Source organism: Branchiostoma floridae, chromosome 6, assembly GCF_000003815.2.
Source record: "Branchiostoma floridae strain S238N-H82 chromosome 6, Bfl_VNyyK, whole genome shotgun sequence".
Classification (NCBI taxonomy): domain Eukaryota; kingdom Metazoa; phylum Chordata; class Leptocardii; order Amphioxiformes; family Branchiostomatidae; genus Branchiostoma; species Branchiostoma floridae.
The window spans coordinates 9,879,840-9,897,474 of NC_049984.1; the positions used below are offsets into that span (position 1 = coordinate 9,879,840).

At 40.2% G+C, this 17,635-nt stretch overlaps 1 protein-coding gene across 4 annotated transcripts in view; it reads left to right on the forward strand.

Annotated features, from left to right (window-relative positions):
* The window catches only part of LOC118417155 (protein broad-minded-like), a 31,874-nt gene that overhangs the window by 10,698 nt on the left and 3,541 nt on the right, over nt 1-17,635 (forward strand). Inside the window, exons 19-33 of one of the 4 annotated variants that reach the window (XM_035822572.1) lie at nt 277-445; nt 759-877; nt 1,847-1,966; nt 3,211-3,410; nt 4,061-4,178; nt 4,575-4,671; nt 5,133-5,258; nt 5,578-5,598; nt 6,039-6,122; nt 6,531-6,560; nt 7,145-7,214; nt 8,118-8,239; nt 9,001-9,155; nt 10,209-10,349; nt 10,795-10,983. In XM_035822572.1, the coding sequence (XP_035678465.1) occupies nt 277-445; nt 759-877; nt 1,847-1,966; nt 3,211-3,410; nt 4,061-4,178; nt 4,575-4,671; nt 5,133-5,258; nt 5,578-5,598; nt 6,039-6,122; nt 6,531-6,560; nt 7,145-7,214; nt 8,118-8,239; nt 9,001-9,155; nt 10,209-10,349; nt 10,795-10,983 (1,761 nt within the window). The remainder of the gene's footprint in view (nt 1-276; nt 446-758; nt 878-1,846; nt 1,967-3,210; nt 3,411-4,060; nt 4,179-4,574; nt 4,672-5,132; nt 5,259-5,577; nt 5,599-6,038; nt 6,123-6,530; nt 6,561-7,144; nt 7,215-8,117; nt 8,240-9,000; nt 9,156-10,208; nt 10,350-10,794; nt 10,984-17,635) is intronic. The other 3 variants (XM_035822575.1, XM_035822573.1, XM_035822576.1) reach the window with 3 other exon arrangements.

Here is a 17,635-nt window from a genome sequence, read left to right on the forward strand (position 1 = left end):
GAAAATTTATTGGATCTGAAATAAAGGCAAAGAGCAGAACAAACTTGATCAATAGTGATTATATTTTATATATTCTTACCTTTTGAGCAGACCCCACATATAGGGAATGTATCTGATTCTTTGAGATATTTTCAGCTAGATTAAAGGATGTACAAAGTCATGTACATGTATATTCTTTAGTATGTTGATAGACCTTGTGCACAACCTTTTCTATACATACTGTAAGTTGATATTATATATGATTTAATGCTTTATCGTTTCCTATCTTGTTTATAGGGTCTGCTGCTATTACAACAGACTGGTGCTATTAATGAATGTGTGGATTACATGTACGCTCGCTATGCAAAGAAGCTCCAAGTCAGCAAGCATGAAAAGTTTGGCTATGGGGTCATGGTGACTCAGGTGGCAGCTACAGCACCGGGCATGGTGGCCTTGCAGAGTACAGGTCAGTTGAGGTCATGGCACTAGGCTTGGCATCATTAGGTGTGGTATACTAGAGCTTGTTGTATTCAGAACCACCTTGATTTAACTGTCAATATGAGAAACATGTTGCAATAACACGATAGATAAAATATTCTATATAATAGAAAGAGTATGTGAGTGACAAGGTTTTGATATCATTGGTAAATGAATATTTTCTGAAATTTGTTCATTCAACTACGTATTTCTAAATCACCTTTTGTTTGCCCAAAAGCTGTTACAATTGTCTAATCTAAGGTCCCTTGTTGCCAATAAGAACCCCTGTACTCCACATGTAGGTTTCATCAAGGCCCTTGTGAATGAGCTGTGGACCCAGCTGGAGTGTGGTAAGGATGATGTGAGAGTCATCAGGCCCAGCCCTATCCCAGTGGACCCCATAGACAGGACAGCACACAAGGTGGGACACTTACTGCTACATTTACATTTGTATACAATGCAGGTCTTGTTTACATGGAATCTTTTTACATGTACTTGTTGAACTTCATGGTTAAATAAAACAGTAGCTTGCCTGGCAAGTCTGTGAGCTCTAAAGGCATTTTGGGCAGCAGTACAGCCTATATTCTCTCGATCACCAAGCTGAATAAATTGCCAGCTGCAGTTAGAGTACTACTGGTATTACTGCATTCCAACATGTATCTTAAGCTCCATCTGCCCGTATACAGTTACAACTGTTTTAGGCCACAACAATTTAATTTCTTGGTTCACGGATTCGCTCGCTCCTATTTTTTGGAAAAAAAAATAAAAATAAAAATTACCACTCAGCAAATTTTCACCATTAATGAAACCATTTACCAACTTTCTGGTGTAGTTAATTGGCCTTTATATCATAAGCTCCTTAAAATGTGGGTATTATTATTGTAGTTGATAAAAAAATGGTACAAACATAAAAACTGACACTATTTTTGTAATTTTCAACGAACAGGTGCTGTTACTGTACAGTAATAGTGGTTTTGTACTTTTTTCAAGCTGAAAACTTTTATTCTTTATGTTTTGGATTAGCCCTTACCTTTTACCTCAACCATTTTACAATTTTTATTTTTATTTTTATTTCGCCCTTTCGCTCCATATTTTTAATGAAAAAATCCGTGAACCAAGAAATTAAATTGGTGTGGCCTTAAGAAGCGAGAAGAAGTTGAACCTGTACATACTAGCATACATTAGACTTTGGACAGTTCAGTTGGACATGTCGTTGTAATTGCATGTAGTAAGATGACATGTTCTTACTATACTAGTACTAGTTCTTTTACTTAGATTATTCAGAACTATGTAGAGCTTTATCATGATGGCCTGTGCTTAGCTTGTGAGAGCAGAAATGTACAATAGAGTTATTCATTGGTATATCATGACCTCGTGTTTATTTGTACAGTCCTTCACCAGTGTGCTGAACCTGCTGTCATCCTTCCCTGCTGTGTATGAGGCCCTCGCTGAGCAGAAGCTGCAGAATGCAGAGTCTTACACCTTCAGGGACATGCCTAATGACATGGTGGTCAGTACTTTATCATTTCTACCAGAATAGAGGGGGCAGATTTTACTATCTAGTACACGTACATGTACAGGCATTAAAAACTCCTTAAGGGTGTTGTGCATCTGTATCTGTATCTGTATCTGTATAGCCGGTATAACCGCCATTCGGCGTAACACACCAGCTTCGCAGGCACGCGGCGCGGCAGCAGCTGGTTATATTACACTGAACGATCCGTCACACCTAACTTTTGCACATCTAACTGCAAGCGTTCTTTAAAACTATCCAGAGAAGATGCCCCTACTGTACTTGGTGATAACAAATTCCAATCTACGATAGTTCTGGGAAAATACGAATTTTTGAACACATCAATCCTAGCTTGGAAACTCTGGTACTTGAAGTCATGGCTGTTTCTTGTTCTTTTTTGAGCTGGTATTAGATACTTATCAGTCGGTACGTCCACCAGCTTATTGGTCATTTTGTACATCATGCAAAGTCTGGACATTTTCCTTCTGTCTTCAAGTGATGTCCACTGTAGATCTGTTTTCATTTTGGTAACACTAGCATCCCTGTTGTAGTTGTTTGTACAGAATCGGGCAGCTTGGTTCTGTACCCTTTCAAGTTTATCTTTGTCTTTCTTTGTATACGGATCCCATACTGTTGCAGCATATGCAACATACAAGAGCAGATACAAGAGCTTTCTTTTAGAGAAAAATCTATTCTATCCTACAGTACTTTAGCTCTTCTTATTCTTAGTGTGTAGGTGGCCACCATCATTTTGCTCATATTATATATTACTGTAAATGCATTTAAATTTGCGGGGATTTAAGTTCGCGGTAGTGAATTGGCAACAAAAAAAAACACATACATAAAACCTCCTTGAAGATTTATGCATTTAACTGTATCACAGATTCTTAAGTATTTCAGCTTCACAGAAGTACTACAATGTTGACTACTGCTAGGAGTCAGTAAACAGCAATTGATCATAATTGTCTGAGGCTTGATTAAGTCCTGCTTTTTTTTCATGTAGGAAAGACATTCCAAACTGTACTTTTGTTGGGTCAGCAAAGTATTTGGTGTGATTATTGTTGCTTTTTCATGGGAAGATCAGGTTTTCAACACACTCCAGGAGCTGGGGGTCTCCAGATGCAACTGGACTGTCTACGCCCAATGCAGAACAACGTGGCGAGAATTGTCTGAACTATCTGTAGCCGCCACGCATCAACTTATGATGCATGCGAACGATTGATTGATTGTTGCTTTTTCAGGGTTTGATGGAGAGGTTGATACTGGTGGACACGCCTGCCAAGATGCACGCCCTGTTCAACTACGAGCAGTCTCACACGTTCGGCCTGCGTGTGCTGAGTGTGATGTGTTCCTGTCTGGACACCTTCCTGCTCCTGGAGACTCAGTACAAGGTGCAGGAGTCACTGCTGGGCTGTCAGGCAGAGAACGTCAAGGAGGAGAGGTCAGGCACCCTTATGTTGCTAATGCTTGATTAACACCTAACAATATTCCAAAAAGCAGTTACTCCAGCAACTGGATATGATTTTGAAAACAGATGTTTCAAACAATGTTCGTTGCTTTTTGTCAGTGACTGTAGGTTGAGTAACTGCATTTTGGTGTATTTTATTACCTGGATGTCTAACCTTCATTTACGTACCTAAAAATATCCCTCTTTCAGTATACCTCTTGCTTGGCTGAATGTAGAAACATCTGACATGTAGTCATCATTTACAAATTTGTTCTCAATAGAAAAGTCCCATTTTAAAGTATGTTTCTTTTTTTGTCCAAAGGACCTAATAGTCTAGGCAATTGGTGCAAAATGTAGCTAGAATTGGGAAAATGTGGTAAAAGCATGAAATTTGGTAAGATGAATCTTCAGTATGTACTTACCACTTTCAAGGGTTGAGCCAAAATGCATGTTTCTTAGCATTGCTATAAACATTATCTTGAGATAAAAAGTATGCGTGCCAGCTTTCTTTCCGAAAAGAAATAAATTTATGTATTATCTTCACTAATATGTTCTGTTGAGGTGAGCACCACGAGTGTAGCCATGTACATTTGTAGATGAGGAAGCATAATATAATATTGTATTTATTATGTATCCTGTTTCAGTAATGAGCTGATCATTGATGCCCTGTCTGTTGAGAGGAACCATGTTCTGGTGAGGACGTACCTCATCGGTGGGCCATCGGAGAGGAAACTGCCCCCCAGAGTGTTGCTGGACATTGAGGTACAGATGGAATCATATACATTTACAGTATTATGTATTGTGTTGATGATATTATTCAGTATCAATCTTAACTGTGGCAGGTTCCTTAAATGTAACTACGTAATAATAGGTGCTAGGTACCTACCTAGTCCGTTGACCTCCAGGTTGTTGGGGGTGACAAGGTAGATATGAAGATAAATGTAGACTTACCATATAAGTAGTACCTCATTTTTCATCAAGCATGTTTTCCATATCTTGTTCAATATATACTGGTAGTTTACATAAAATGAACAACACTTATTTGATACAAATTTTAGACACATCATACATGTGTAGCAAGTAGCTATGCAGAGAGAAACATATTAGATACTAATGGCAGGAACTATAATATTTTGAAATTTGTGTCTTTCTGTTTAGGATGGGAGGGACCCATACCCCTTCCCACTGTTCTCATCTTTCCCCATCCCTAAACCCTACACTACCACCATGGCAGGGAGATCAGCAATGAAACAAGGTAAACTAGAAACTCACATTTCAAGACTTAGTTCTCTTCCTTTTTGTCAGACTACATGCTTCAAAGTATCACTATCAGTAAAGCAGTGATTTGAAACATTATTTTAATGATAAAAGATTTAAAGCAGATTTGCCTTTAACCCTACATGTACAAATGTATATGCTTAAGTTATACAAGATGGGATAGATTTTGTATGACATATTCTGTTTTGTTTGTTTGTTTGGGGCATGTAATGTATTTCTCAGTTTGTGCCCACAAAGATTTTTTCTTTGAATGTTTGATAAAAGTTTATTTTGATCTTTTTTTGGTACAAACTGTGGCTTGGAAGCACTAAAAGACTTATGAGCATCTCAGATCTCAAGCTTGTTTTAACAATCTCAAGATCGCTAAAAAGTCAGCAGACTGTTAGAAGCATTTGCCCAAATTGCCCTGTTTAAAATGAAACTGTTCTTTGCCCACAGACAGTGAACTGAGCAGGTACCTGTCTCAAACCAAGACAGCAGAGAAGAACCAGGCATGGCTGGACGGATGTCGGAAGGCTTTCTGCAAAGTGCTGACCTCCAAACCAGACCTGGCTAAAGCCAATGGTACGTTTCTGAGTCTCAATCAAAAAGTGCACTGAAATTGGAGGCTAGAGCCTGCAGCTGGTAGATTTGAGAAACCTGTGACAAAGAATGTATAGTGTCTTCCCACATTCAAGTTGACTATGTATAATTTTTCTTAAATCATGAAGATGTGACTCTATGACATTATTCTGTTATTGGTCAGCATCTATTTGAAAGATCAACACATCAAGTACAGTTGAGCCTGACATTTTAGGATAATGTTAGGTAGACATTATTGGATTATGTTTGGTGCTAACCAGGTGGATGTCTCTTGTGTCTTTTGCCTCTTTTGCTTCCGTAGAGGATTGGAAAGAGTTGACAGGTTTGTACTACAATGTATGTGCATGTAGTTCTGTTTGTATTGTGTATCCTTAGATAGTGGGCAGAGGCAAACATAGTTTCACATTGGAATGTAGATTTACAAGTACCAGAATGGGCTGTTGCATGTATTTGACAACTTAACATCATGACTGAGAACATTTTAGGCAGAAAAGGTTACTTTTATTTTAAGTAACTATATGTTTGAAATGCATGAGTTTACATTACTACACATTTTTATATTACATGTACATTTTCTTCAAGTATCCTTGAGACCATGTCATTTCTGAAAACATGACCAACTGCGGGGGTATAAGATCAACAGATTGGCCATTTTAAATACACCTGTTGGCATTTATACACTTGTAGAAAATAAAAGCAGAATACATGTAAATGTGTATGCCTTGTAGATTTACTACATTTTTACTTGAACCTTGTCTACAGTTCTGGTTGACATGTTGGAGAAGGTGGTACAAGGCCAGATCAAGGTGCAAGAGGAGACTATCTTCCCCAAAGTGGACTACAAAGGTAAGGCAATCACCAGATGGCATGGATGTGAGGAAAAAAGGTTATCTCTGCTAGTGTGGATGGCAAAACTAGGTGTTTAAAATCTGGGAAATTGGATCTGTCAATGAGTCATGTAATTTGTCGTTGATATGTGATTTTGTCAGTTAAGAGCATTGTAAGTAGCTTCAGTTTGCAGGTTTTGATTAGTCATCAACCATATTCCAGTTCAAGTATCAACCAATCATATGCATTATGTCTTGCCATTTAAAATGCTTTTTTGATGGCCCCCCTTTAACTAGAGTTTCTTTTGGTTCTAGCTTTGGCTAGTCGTATTATTCCATGTGTACGGAGTATTTGTATGTTTTGCATCATATATCTGTCACTGCTCTCATCTCCCATCCGATCTTTAATCATGTGAATACCTTTCAGTCATGATGAGGGACAGGCGTGATGTCCATGGTGGGTTACATGTACAACATGTACATCACATGTCACAAAAACAAAAATAATCTGACTAATAAAAATAAAAATAATATGACTAATCTTCACAAACCTATCACTTGTCACAGTTACAGGGTGACACTTGACTGGCAATCATGTGGGCTTACTCAATAATATGGGCTTTATACAGTAAACACAACAGGTGGTTAGTTAAAAACATTGGGTTTAGTGCTACATGTACATGGTGGTAACTGTCACTCAGGGTGATGGTATGGACAGGCAAAAATAACTGTCTATACGGTGTATGGAAGAAGGGATTTCACCTTGTGTAGAAAAGGGAAGGCTACTGATGTATACAATGTACATGTGTGGGCAAAATGTTGGTGTGCTGACAGTCGTTGTAAGGTTTGCGTTCAGCTACTATAACACTTCAAATTCTTAAGTACATCAAGGTGGCAACACAGGCACATCCAGCTAATCTTGTGGGGTGGGAAGAGCAAGTGTTTGGAAAAAAACAGAAACACCTATTGAAAGAATTTTGAAAGAGAGCCCTTGTTCTATGTTGTAGATTGGTTGTAGTAATGCATGTGTTCCCTCTCCAGGTAGTGACAAGGCTCTGAAGAGCCAGAGTCTATCAGCTGTACAGCAGCTGGGAGTACAGCTAACCATCAGGTAGGCTCAAGAAGGGTTCTTAAAGCTGTGGAGTTATTTCCATAGCAACCATACACTTTGATCTATATCCTACCTCCCAGTTGTGATTCAAGTACATTTTGTATCTCCGGGTAATTTTTGGCCAGGGGCTGCAACACTGTCATGTATTCATGAATAGTGTCTGGGTAAAGTTTTTTTCCTTCACACAGCATGTGGACTTTATTATTCTCTCCCACATTTCCAAACAACAAAAAATATAACAGTGCAAATTTTGACTCATACACAGTCTGGAAGTAGTAAGCTGTCTGAGAGACAGGAAGTGTCCTCTTGGTTTTCTTTTAAATTGATTCAAAGGCAGGAAATTTATAGAAGACCACATTTTATTTTATTTGCCAATGATACAACTCATTACACGGATCTGCCTAGGCAGCTTTGGGCTGGTAGCGGCAGATCCACAGAGGTTTGTTGTTTGGAGTTTCCGTCTCCTAGGAGGACTTCCGACCAAGGATGCAAGGGGTTCCTCCTACCCCTGACTCATGTGTCATGGCGGGTGCGTCATGCCCGAACATGCCCCTATGGCCTTTCACCACCACAAAGGCCTGTCACTGCCACTAGCCGCAGCTATGTACTCATTTACACCTGAGTTAGGTGAGGAAAGTCGTGTAAAGTGCCTTTCCCAAGGGCACAAGATCGGTGACACGGCAAGCGGATTTGAACCCGGGACCTCTCGGGCCTGAGACCAACGCGCTCCTGATCGTGCCACGCGGTCCCCACATAATATCAACTTAAGTGTTATATAGAAACCAGATGTTTTTGACAAATCATCTAACAAGTGTGTGTCACATGTACTGTCTATATCTTGTCATGATTACAATCAATACTGTACTTGAAGTGAAACACTGAAGCACATGTCATGTACTGCAGGTATGGCAGTCATCTGAATCTGGTAAAGAACACCAAGGATACCAAGGAGCAGCTGACTCACCTGCTGAAACAGGTGCGCTTCTTCCTACGCCAGCAGCAGAGGAACATCGACTGTCAACTACGTATCCTTCATGAGGAGAACAAAGATAGGAGGCAGAATGTGTTGTTTGTGATTTGTATTTTAGACTGTTATGTTGCAAAAACTTGAGATAGAAGCGTATTAATGGCTCCACTGCTTGGCCATCCGGACGCAATTCCATGGACAGCTCGAACATGTTTTAAGGGATGGCATTCATTTTTCGGAAGGGAAGTAAAATGGGTGTCCCATGTTCAAGGGAGGTGCCTCGAGCATCTAAAACAGCCTCATTACTCAGGTTGGGTACCTACTGGCTGCAAATACAGTAGAAGCCAGTTAATTGCACAACGGATTAACGCACACTTCTGTTAACTGCACGTAATCTCCAAATCCAAAACCAGTGTGGTCCAGCTAGATAACTTCGCATTATTGCACCAGTCGGATAATTGCACGAAATTCACTGGCAAATAGACCGTGCAATTAAGCGGCTTCTACTGTAATACACCAGGTGAATCATTATAATAATTACTCTAGGACCTACACAATATGATAAAGCGATAGGTACATATTCGCAAAGGAAGTTGCAGGCCTTTTTTCTTATCACTAAATATATTGCAACAAAATTCTAAGATTCCTGAACCATGACTATTTACACGGTATTGCAGTTTTTAATCTTTATCTTTTATAATTTCAAGTTTCATATGCTTCTGTTGGGCTATCCCACAACCTGTGCTGCTTAGATTTAGAATACCGTTTCCACAAGTCTTGTTAATGCCAGTTTGAGTTAAAGCCCTTAACACAGTGCAGGCCTGCTCCAGGGGGAGTATGTCGGCCATGACTGGTTCACCTCCACCCTGTTCCTGATGATGCTGGGCAAGTCTGAGCGCTGCTGGAACTTCCTCATCAAGTTCTCCACACTGCTGTCCTCGGGCTACCTGTGGATGGCCAGACTACATGCCTCCGTATGTGGTTTTCTTTTCTTTTTTGTTCTTCTGTAGTTTCTAGATATTGTGTACTCTTGAAGATTCTATTTATGTTAGAACTTAGGTATAACTCAGGAACAGGAAGGCTTGCAATCTACCACAGTAATTGACAAGCTAACTACAGGCTTTTGTATCTTGCAACCACATAGCTAGTAATGGCTCTTAGCTACTGTTAACGTTGCTACACTGTATTTATGTGCAAGTCTTGTCCTCCCAGGCCCCTCTGTGGCTGTGTTGTGTACTACTGCATCAGTCATGTATCAGTTCTTGTCCCCCCAGGCCCACCTACCTGTCCCCCTGTGAGTGGGCTATACCCTGTATACTACTGCATCAGTCATGTATCAGTTCTTGTCCCCTCAGGCCCACCTACCTGTCCCCCTGTGAGTGGGCTATACCCTGTATACTACTGCATCAGTCATGTATCAGTTCTTGTCCCCCCAGGCCCACCTACCTGTCCCCCTGTGAGTGGGCTATACCCTGTATACTACTGCATCAGTCATGTATCAGTTCTTGTCCCCCCAGGCCCACCTACCTGTCCCCCTGACTGTGAGTGGGCTCTACCCTGTGTACTACTGCATCAGTCATGTATCAGTTCTTGTCCCCCCAGGCCCACCTACCTGTCCCCCTGACTGTGAGTGGGCTATACCCTGTGTACTACTGCATCAGTCATGTATCAGTTCTTGTCCCCTCAGGCCCACCTACCTGTCCCCCTGACTGTGAGTGGGCTATACCCTGTGTACTACTGCATCAGTTATGTATCAGTTCTTGTCCCCCCAGGCCCACCTACCCGTCCCCCTGACTGTGAGTGGGATCCACCCTGTGTACTACTGCATCAGTCATGTATCAGTTCTTGTCCCCCCAGGCCCACCTACCTGTCCCCCTGACTGTGAGTGGGATCCGCCCTGTGTTCTACTGTGTAACTCATGTATCAGTTCTTGTCTCCCCAGGCCCACCTACCCGTCCCCCTGACCGTGAGTGGGATCCACCCTGTGTACTACTGCATCAGTCATGTATCAGTTCTTGTCCCCCCAGGCCCACCTACCTGTCCCCCTGACTGTGAGTGGGATCCACCCTGTGTACTACTGCAGTGCCCACTATGTGGAGCTGATCCTCCAGGCTGAGGTGCCAGCTGTGGCTTCTGCCTTCAGGATGTCTGGTTACACACCTTCTCAGGTACGGTCAGCCATTTGTCTCCTCAGATGAGTAACTCTTTCTTGAGTCCAATAATATTGCTTAGTCCTGTACATACAGATGAAACCATCACAAGGTTTATCTTGAAAGACAAATGCTGTAAGTCATATAACATGTCTATATACATATATTTTTTTTTTAGATGATCTCCTGCATCATTTACCGGTATAGAGCTTAATACTTGCTTGTCCCCATAGTCTAACTTTGGGTATAGAGCTTCAATGGCATAAAATGTAGTGTTTCTCTAGCTGATTTCTCTTTACATAGACCCCTGACATAGACCCCTGATACCAGGTGTCTCTTGATCTTTTTTCTTTGTATTTTGGGACCCAAGAAAGGGTGTATAAAACAAGAAATAAAAAGGAAGCATTAAAAAAAAGAAAGAAGAAACAAGATCAGGGAGTACAAATGTATTTGAATCCCATAGATCTGCCAACACTGGCTCCGACAGTGCTTCTGGAACTACCTGGACTGGCTGGAGATCTGCCACTACCTGTGCACCTGCATTGTGCTGGGGGTGGACTACCAGGTGTACACCTGTGTGGCCATCCTCCGCCACCTGACACACGACATCCTGCAGCACACACAGAACCAGGACCTCCAGGTGTTTCTCAAGGTAAGAACAAGTTTGGAGAAACTTTTACTTCTGTGTTTGTTTCCATGAAAAAAAGGAGATATATGTACTGTGTTTTTTTGTTGTTGTTGTTGTTGTTTTTGTGTGTGTCTGTGTGTGTGTGTGTGTCTGTGTGTGTGTGTGTGTGTGTGTGTGTGTTTGTGTTTCCAGATTTTTGTTGTCAGCATAACTCAAGAAACTCTTCATGGATTACAATAATGTTTGATGTGGGGAAGACAAATGTCAACTTTGGGCCCCCTGGTATGTGACCTTGTTTGCTGATGTATTGTGTTTGTAGTTTCCTATAGTCCACTGATCTTTAAATCACTACTTTTTGTATCTTCATGGTCATATATGTACTATATGCTATGCTGTATAGTAACTGAAGAAAATAAGTAACGCCACGTCATGACAACATAGTTTTAGGACATGTGCTGTGTGTCCTCTAGTTTAATTGTTAACCACATTTCAAACCTGGCTGATAATAATAGTTTGTTAATTGGCTTGTACTTGTAGAGCTGATAGTGCTGTGTGTAAACAGCACAGTTCATATGTGTAGTGTCCTACATGTGTGATTACTGCAATAACATTTAGTACAACTATTTATCTATTTAAACTACTAGACTGAGTGTTAACCAGACAAGAATGAAAGCAAGAAAACACTGATACAGACTTCTGTATACTTTGGCCAGACAGTTTAAAGTATCTTCAGAGTGAGTAGTGGGGGGGCTTAGATTTAGAATCATTGAGTGGAGAAAAATTCAGAGTGAAAGCAAGGCTCTAGAAATTAGATGTAAAATAAGGAAGGTATGGTAGCTGAATGGTGTAATCGGTTTCAAAATAACAGATCTGTGGATTCCACCAAAAGTTTTTTCGCACATTAAATGATTCATCCCTTTTAAAATGTTCTTCTATGTAGTGCTGTATAAATTGATACTAAAAGCCGTACAAACACCAGATGACGACTACTTATTAGAAGTCTGCAGTACAAATGTTGGTATTGACAAGTAGACACTAGAAACCAAATCAGTGTAAGGCGGGTCTTCATTTCCTGTCACTTTGCCAGTCCGCACAATCAATACTGCACCAAGAGGAGGCGAGGTAAAACTAATTTGGGAGGAGCAAAATCAATGCCCACTTTGTAGGTCCATTTTTTAAGACACCATACCAGTTTTCTAGCCAAGGTACATGTACCATCCTATTTAGTTTACTGGCAGTCCTATGCTCTCTTTTTAAAAAGATATCATCAGGCCACACCAATTTAATTTCTTGGTTCACAGATTCGCTCGCTCCTATTTTCTGGGAAAAAAAATAAAAATAAAAATTACCACTCAGCAAATTTTCACCATTAATGAAACCATTCACCAACTTTCTGGTGTAGCAAATAGGCCTTTATATTATAAGCTCCTTAAAGTATGGGTACAGGTGCTGTTACTGTACAATAATAGTGTTTTTGTACTTTTTTCAAGCTGAAAACTTTTTTTCTTTATGTTTTGGATTAGCCGTTACCTTTACCCCAACCATTTTACAATTTTTATTTTTATTTTCATTTCGCCCTCTCGCTCCATATCTTTTATGAAAAAATCCGTGAACCAAGAAATTAAATTGGTGTGGCCTCATCTGCGGAAAACTGACTAGGATATGGTACCCTGGTTACTAGTTTCCAACAGAGGCTGGCCACATGAACTGGACTTTATTATGCTCTCTCACTGTGCACACCCTCCATACGCATATCTACATTGAATTTGTATACTTACATGCACATGTACAAAATGCACTTGTACAATGTACATCTAAAAGCTGATTTAGGACATGGTGGTTTGGTAAGCTTTATGTTGTCTTTTTCTGACACCGAGTGGCATTCTGCCAAAAGCTGTTGTTGATTGATTCATTGGACCATGCAGTGTGTCACAGATAGCTCAGAATACATAATGCAAAGAGAAGAGTATTGCACTAGTAGTTATATTTGTCTCGTACAGCAATGATTGCCATATAACGTTAGATCACCTTTATCCACCTGTAACCTATATCCGTTGTGTTGCGTAACAAGGTATCCAGGGATATCAAGTCGATGGATTAGTTAAAGTCCTTCCTGCGCCTAATGGCGCATAGGGCGGCGCCCATCTCCATTTCAGTAGCCCTTGGGCCACACATCGCAATCACTACAGCAGGGGGCTAGTCCACTGGTAGTGGTGTGTGTTCAACTTCCATACTCTTTCCCGAATGCTGAGTGCTAAGCAGAGAAAGCAGCATGTACCATTTTTTAAAGTCTTTGGTATGACTCGGCCGGGGATCGAACTCACGACCTACCGAATGCAAGGCGAACACTCTACCCACTAGGCCATTGCACCGGTTAAGTCGATGGATAGTAGTTTCAAATTGTACTATTTTCAAGATATTGCAGTTTGAAACCACCATCCGGCGACTTGATCTTCCTAAATACATTGTTCTAAAAAAGAACGGATAAAGGTTACCCTACGGATAAAGGTGAACTAGCGTTACATGTATATGTTGTCTTGTCAGTAACAGTAAGTGTGCACGATAATAGAGTAGATGGTGTTTGTTTATAGCCTGATGAAAATTACCGTAACAGAATATTGTCATTGCATACATGTACAAATGTAGGTGCATAGATATATAGAGAGATACAGAGAACATGCAACATGACAGCAATTAGAAAACTAAGAAAATGCTTGAAAAGTCTAGGCTACATTTATTGTTTACATAAATGATATATGTTTGTATCGTGTGTATGATGATGGCATGTAGTTTATTTGCACACAAGGTGTTTTTCTGAATTCAGAAGTGTTTCAGTTTTTCAGTTATCAATATATTTAAAAAGTTTGGTATTTGAAGTGAACACAGACATTTTCAATAAGTGCCTTGAGAAATTAGTGAATGCCTTGCCACCTGGACCCGTGTTTCAGATGATTCAGACCCAGTGGATCTTCAGCACTGTGGGAAATAATTTACAGCCTGCCAAATTTTGCAAGAAGATACAGGGGTCACTGCCAGGGTCATGCAGAACGATGATTCATTCTGCATGTAACACACCTCTTCTAGTATAGACTTGGACTTTCTGCTTATAGTGCATGAAGCAAGAGTCAAGAATGAGGTGACTATTGAGTTACATGTGTAAACTATGGGCACTTTCATTTTGTACCCAGGAAACACCTTTAAAAGATTACTAAAAAGTTACTATAAGGAGGACAGGCAGAAATATAGTTATGAAGTGCATGTACATGGCGATGTATATGTACAATGTAAATAGTAAAGATATCGGCTACATGTGCCATTCATCCCTCTGGTAAGACTTAACCCTGAGCCCCCAGACACCACCAGACTGTTAATGTTATCAAGACTCAGACCAGGCTAAGCCAGTGCTGTATTGGATTGAACTTGACTACACCCTGCAGGCATTCATGGCTGGAATTTGTCTCCGTGCCCAAGAAATTAAAACTGGTCCCCCTGGGTGGCACCAGGCCCATGGCAGTGTTCCAGACATGGATCTCAGGCAGAATGGTTTGGGGACTGATACATCGATGTACACATGCATGTGCAATGGTTTGGAAAACACTATTGTACAAGTATGGAGATGTAACTTATTCATAGGGCATGCATTTTTCCTTAGGGCAAAGCATGCAGGTATGATCTTAGATGAAAGGATGTTTCCTGAGCCTGTTTAATTTAATGATAAGGTATACTACTACTCCCCTAACTGTTTTGGTGTTGAATCAAAAGAAGACAAATGAAATAATTTCTATTGGGATAATATATGACCTTTCAAGGCCCTCCCTTCACTGGCACTGAGGAATTGTGGGGCATTTACTACTGAGATTAAACTCTGGTGAGAAAAAAGACTTGTTACTTTGATTTTATACCAGTAATCATACATGTAATTGCAACCTTATTTAACAACATTTGTTATATTACTACAGGCATTGCTGACATCAATAGAGAAATATTCTTCATATAGATATTCATCACAACTACAATGGACTCGTGTTTTTGGCTGTTGCAATGTATGTTATATCATATATCCCTCTGTAGGATTGTGCTATTTTCTTCATGTGGGTTGTATTTCAGCAATCTTATCTAGAATTTTAGACATTCTGTTGTCATCCCCTTAATCATTACCATTGACCCTTGCCGACCACAGGCTTAACATTCGACATCTCTGAAGAGATTTAAAGATAGGGCTACATTCTTAAGATCTCCTTAGGCACTGACAGACTTTTGTGGGCTGCGGAAACTTTACTGAGAGGACCAGGGAATTCTTTCATATGCATGAAATTTTATGAATCATAGTTACTGCATTGCTTTACCATCCTTGATGATATATACTTCATAGTATGTGATTTTTTGCTTAATAAAGTTGATACGTTGTGGCAAGGTATAAAGTAAATGTGGGTACCAGCTATATTGATACAGATACAAAAGTATAATATCGATATCCAGAAAAGTCCCCTCATACATTTTAAGTTGGAAGCATACATGGAGGCGGCACTTTTGAAAGAACCTTGAAAATGTCCGACCTATCGTCCAATTTTCATGTTGACAAAACTCTTTCAAACAGGAAATGGACATTCCTTGTAGTTGCTTGTCTCTGGGCATCTATGAGATATTTTGTTGACTGTACACACGTTTGAATGGAAATAGTACATGTAGGGCTAGTGGAAAGGGGTTTGTGTTATACATTGTAAGTCAGCTGAAAAACACTTTCAATGTAGTTCTGTGAATGGTAAGTAGATATATTACCTGAGTGTGGGAAATGTTTTTAGAAAGTGGTGAATGGAAAACTATTGTTTTCCCGCCCACCCATGGAAAGTCCCTTACTGTACACGAATGTTTGAATTGAAATAGTATGACTAATGGAACAACGTTTGTGTTCAGTCAGCTGAAAAGCACTTAAAATGTTCTGTGAATTGTAAGTAGAAACTGTAAGTAGGTATATTACTTAAGACTTAAGTGTGGGAAATGTTTTTAGAAAGAGGTGAATGGAGATTTTTTCGTCCTCGGCCCACCCATGGAAATACCTTACTGGTGATAAAATGAGCAATTGCAGCAGAGTCAAGCTAGTTGCTACCAAGGTTGCTACAATTGTATGTAAAGCTTTAAGTAGACCACCAAGATTCTTTGAGGGTGGGAACTGTGCCAAAATAATCTATAAGTCAGCATGCGTTTATTTGAGAAAAATGTACTGAACCCTCAGAAACTAATTGATAAGTACTGTAACATGATCAGGAAGTTTAATTCTGTGCTTGTTTTTTTAGGATTAAGCAGGTGGAGACTTACCTGGATAAACATGGTACCTTTCTAGTCTAGTATTCTTTTAGGTCACTGCACAGCTAAGAACGTCTCCTGTCCCTGGCAGTGGGGTATGGTTAATCCTGTGGGGCCATTCAAGGTGTGAGTTAGGGGGTAGCACTTTTTATCATACCTGTACATGTACAAACACCTGTTAACATTGTATTCTAACCATTGTGCAATGTAGGTAATGCTGTAGTCATAATAGTCTCACTATTGTTTTCTCATATCCAAGCTGATTCAATATCGAATCAATCAAACTTACAAACCCTAATCAGACCAGAACAGCACCGTCAGCAAGTTGAACCTTTAATCCCTTCTTACCTGAGACACTTTTGTCAGAAACGTAACAAAGTTTCATTTCCCTGCAAGGTTTATCCCTAATTAGTGCCATGTTTCTGTAATGATCTCACTAACACACATAGTTGTAGTTCTCTAGCCTTGCTGTTGCCTGGCAAGATTTCCAAATTAAGGTCAATAAATCTCCTATTTCCCCCTTCTCCAAACTTTGTCTAGGTCGGGACTAGTTACTGATATACAGGGCTTAGTAGACACAATGAATGAAAAACGTTGCAGTTTGACAAGCTGCATAGTACGCATTAAATCATGGTAATTCCATTTATATGTTAGTCACACTGATTAGTGTGTGACTGTGCTCCATGGAAAAAGAAACCAACATTTGAATTTTCCTATGTACATATATATTGGGCTATTGTGTTTTAACATTGATGGTTAGGTTTGAGCATTAAGTCTAACTAAGATATTTGGTTTGACGCCCTACAGTGGAGTTTTATTTTCACCATCAGCAATTAAAAAACATCTCTGTCTAATGAGATATCAGAACATCTAACAGCGTAAACACGTCAAGTTTAATTACATCCTATTGGAAAGAAAGAGAGAGAGGTGACCAGTTCTGGTACTATATTATATTTTACATTATATGAGGCCAGAAACTTCAGTGTAGACTGTCAGGTAATCATCAGGAAGAAAATACAGGTCAGACCTGAGCCCAGTTAGAGGTCACCACCCTCTGCTGTGCCACAAACAAGGTCACAGGGCTGTCACTAATTGACTAATGAGACAACTGTTGACAGGTTACAGGTGGCCACATCACCTCCCTGTGGGGGAGGGGGACATAAATGTACTGTACACAGAGTAAACCTCATCAGACTCCAGGGGAGTGTAGAAACAGTTGATTAATCTCAGTTCTACAAGCAGCATGTAGTCCAATGGGGTTGGAACACTAGAGGCGAGTAGAACTGTTACAGTTTTTACCCAAGCTCGTTCCCGGGATTCGAACCCAGCACTTGTCGCACCCCACTGTTACAGGGTCTTCCAGTAATTGTCT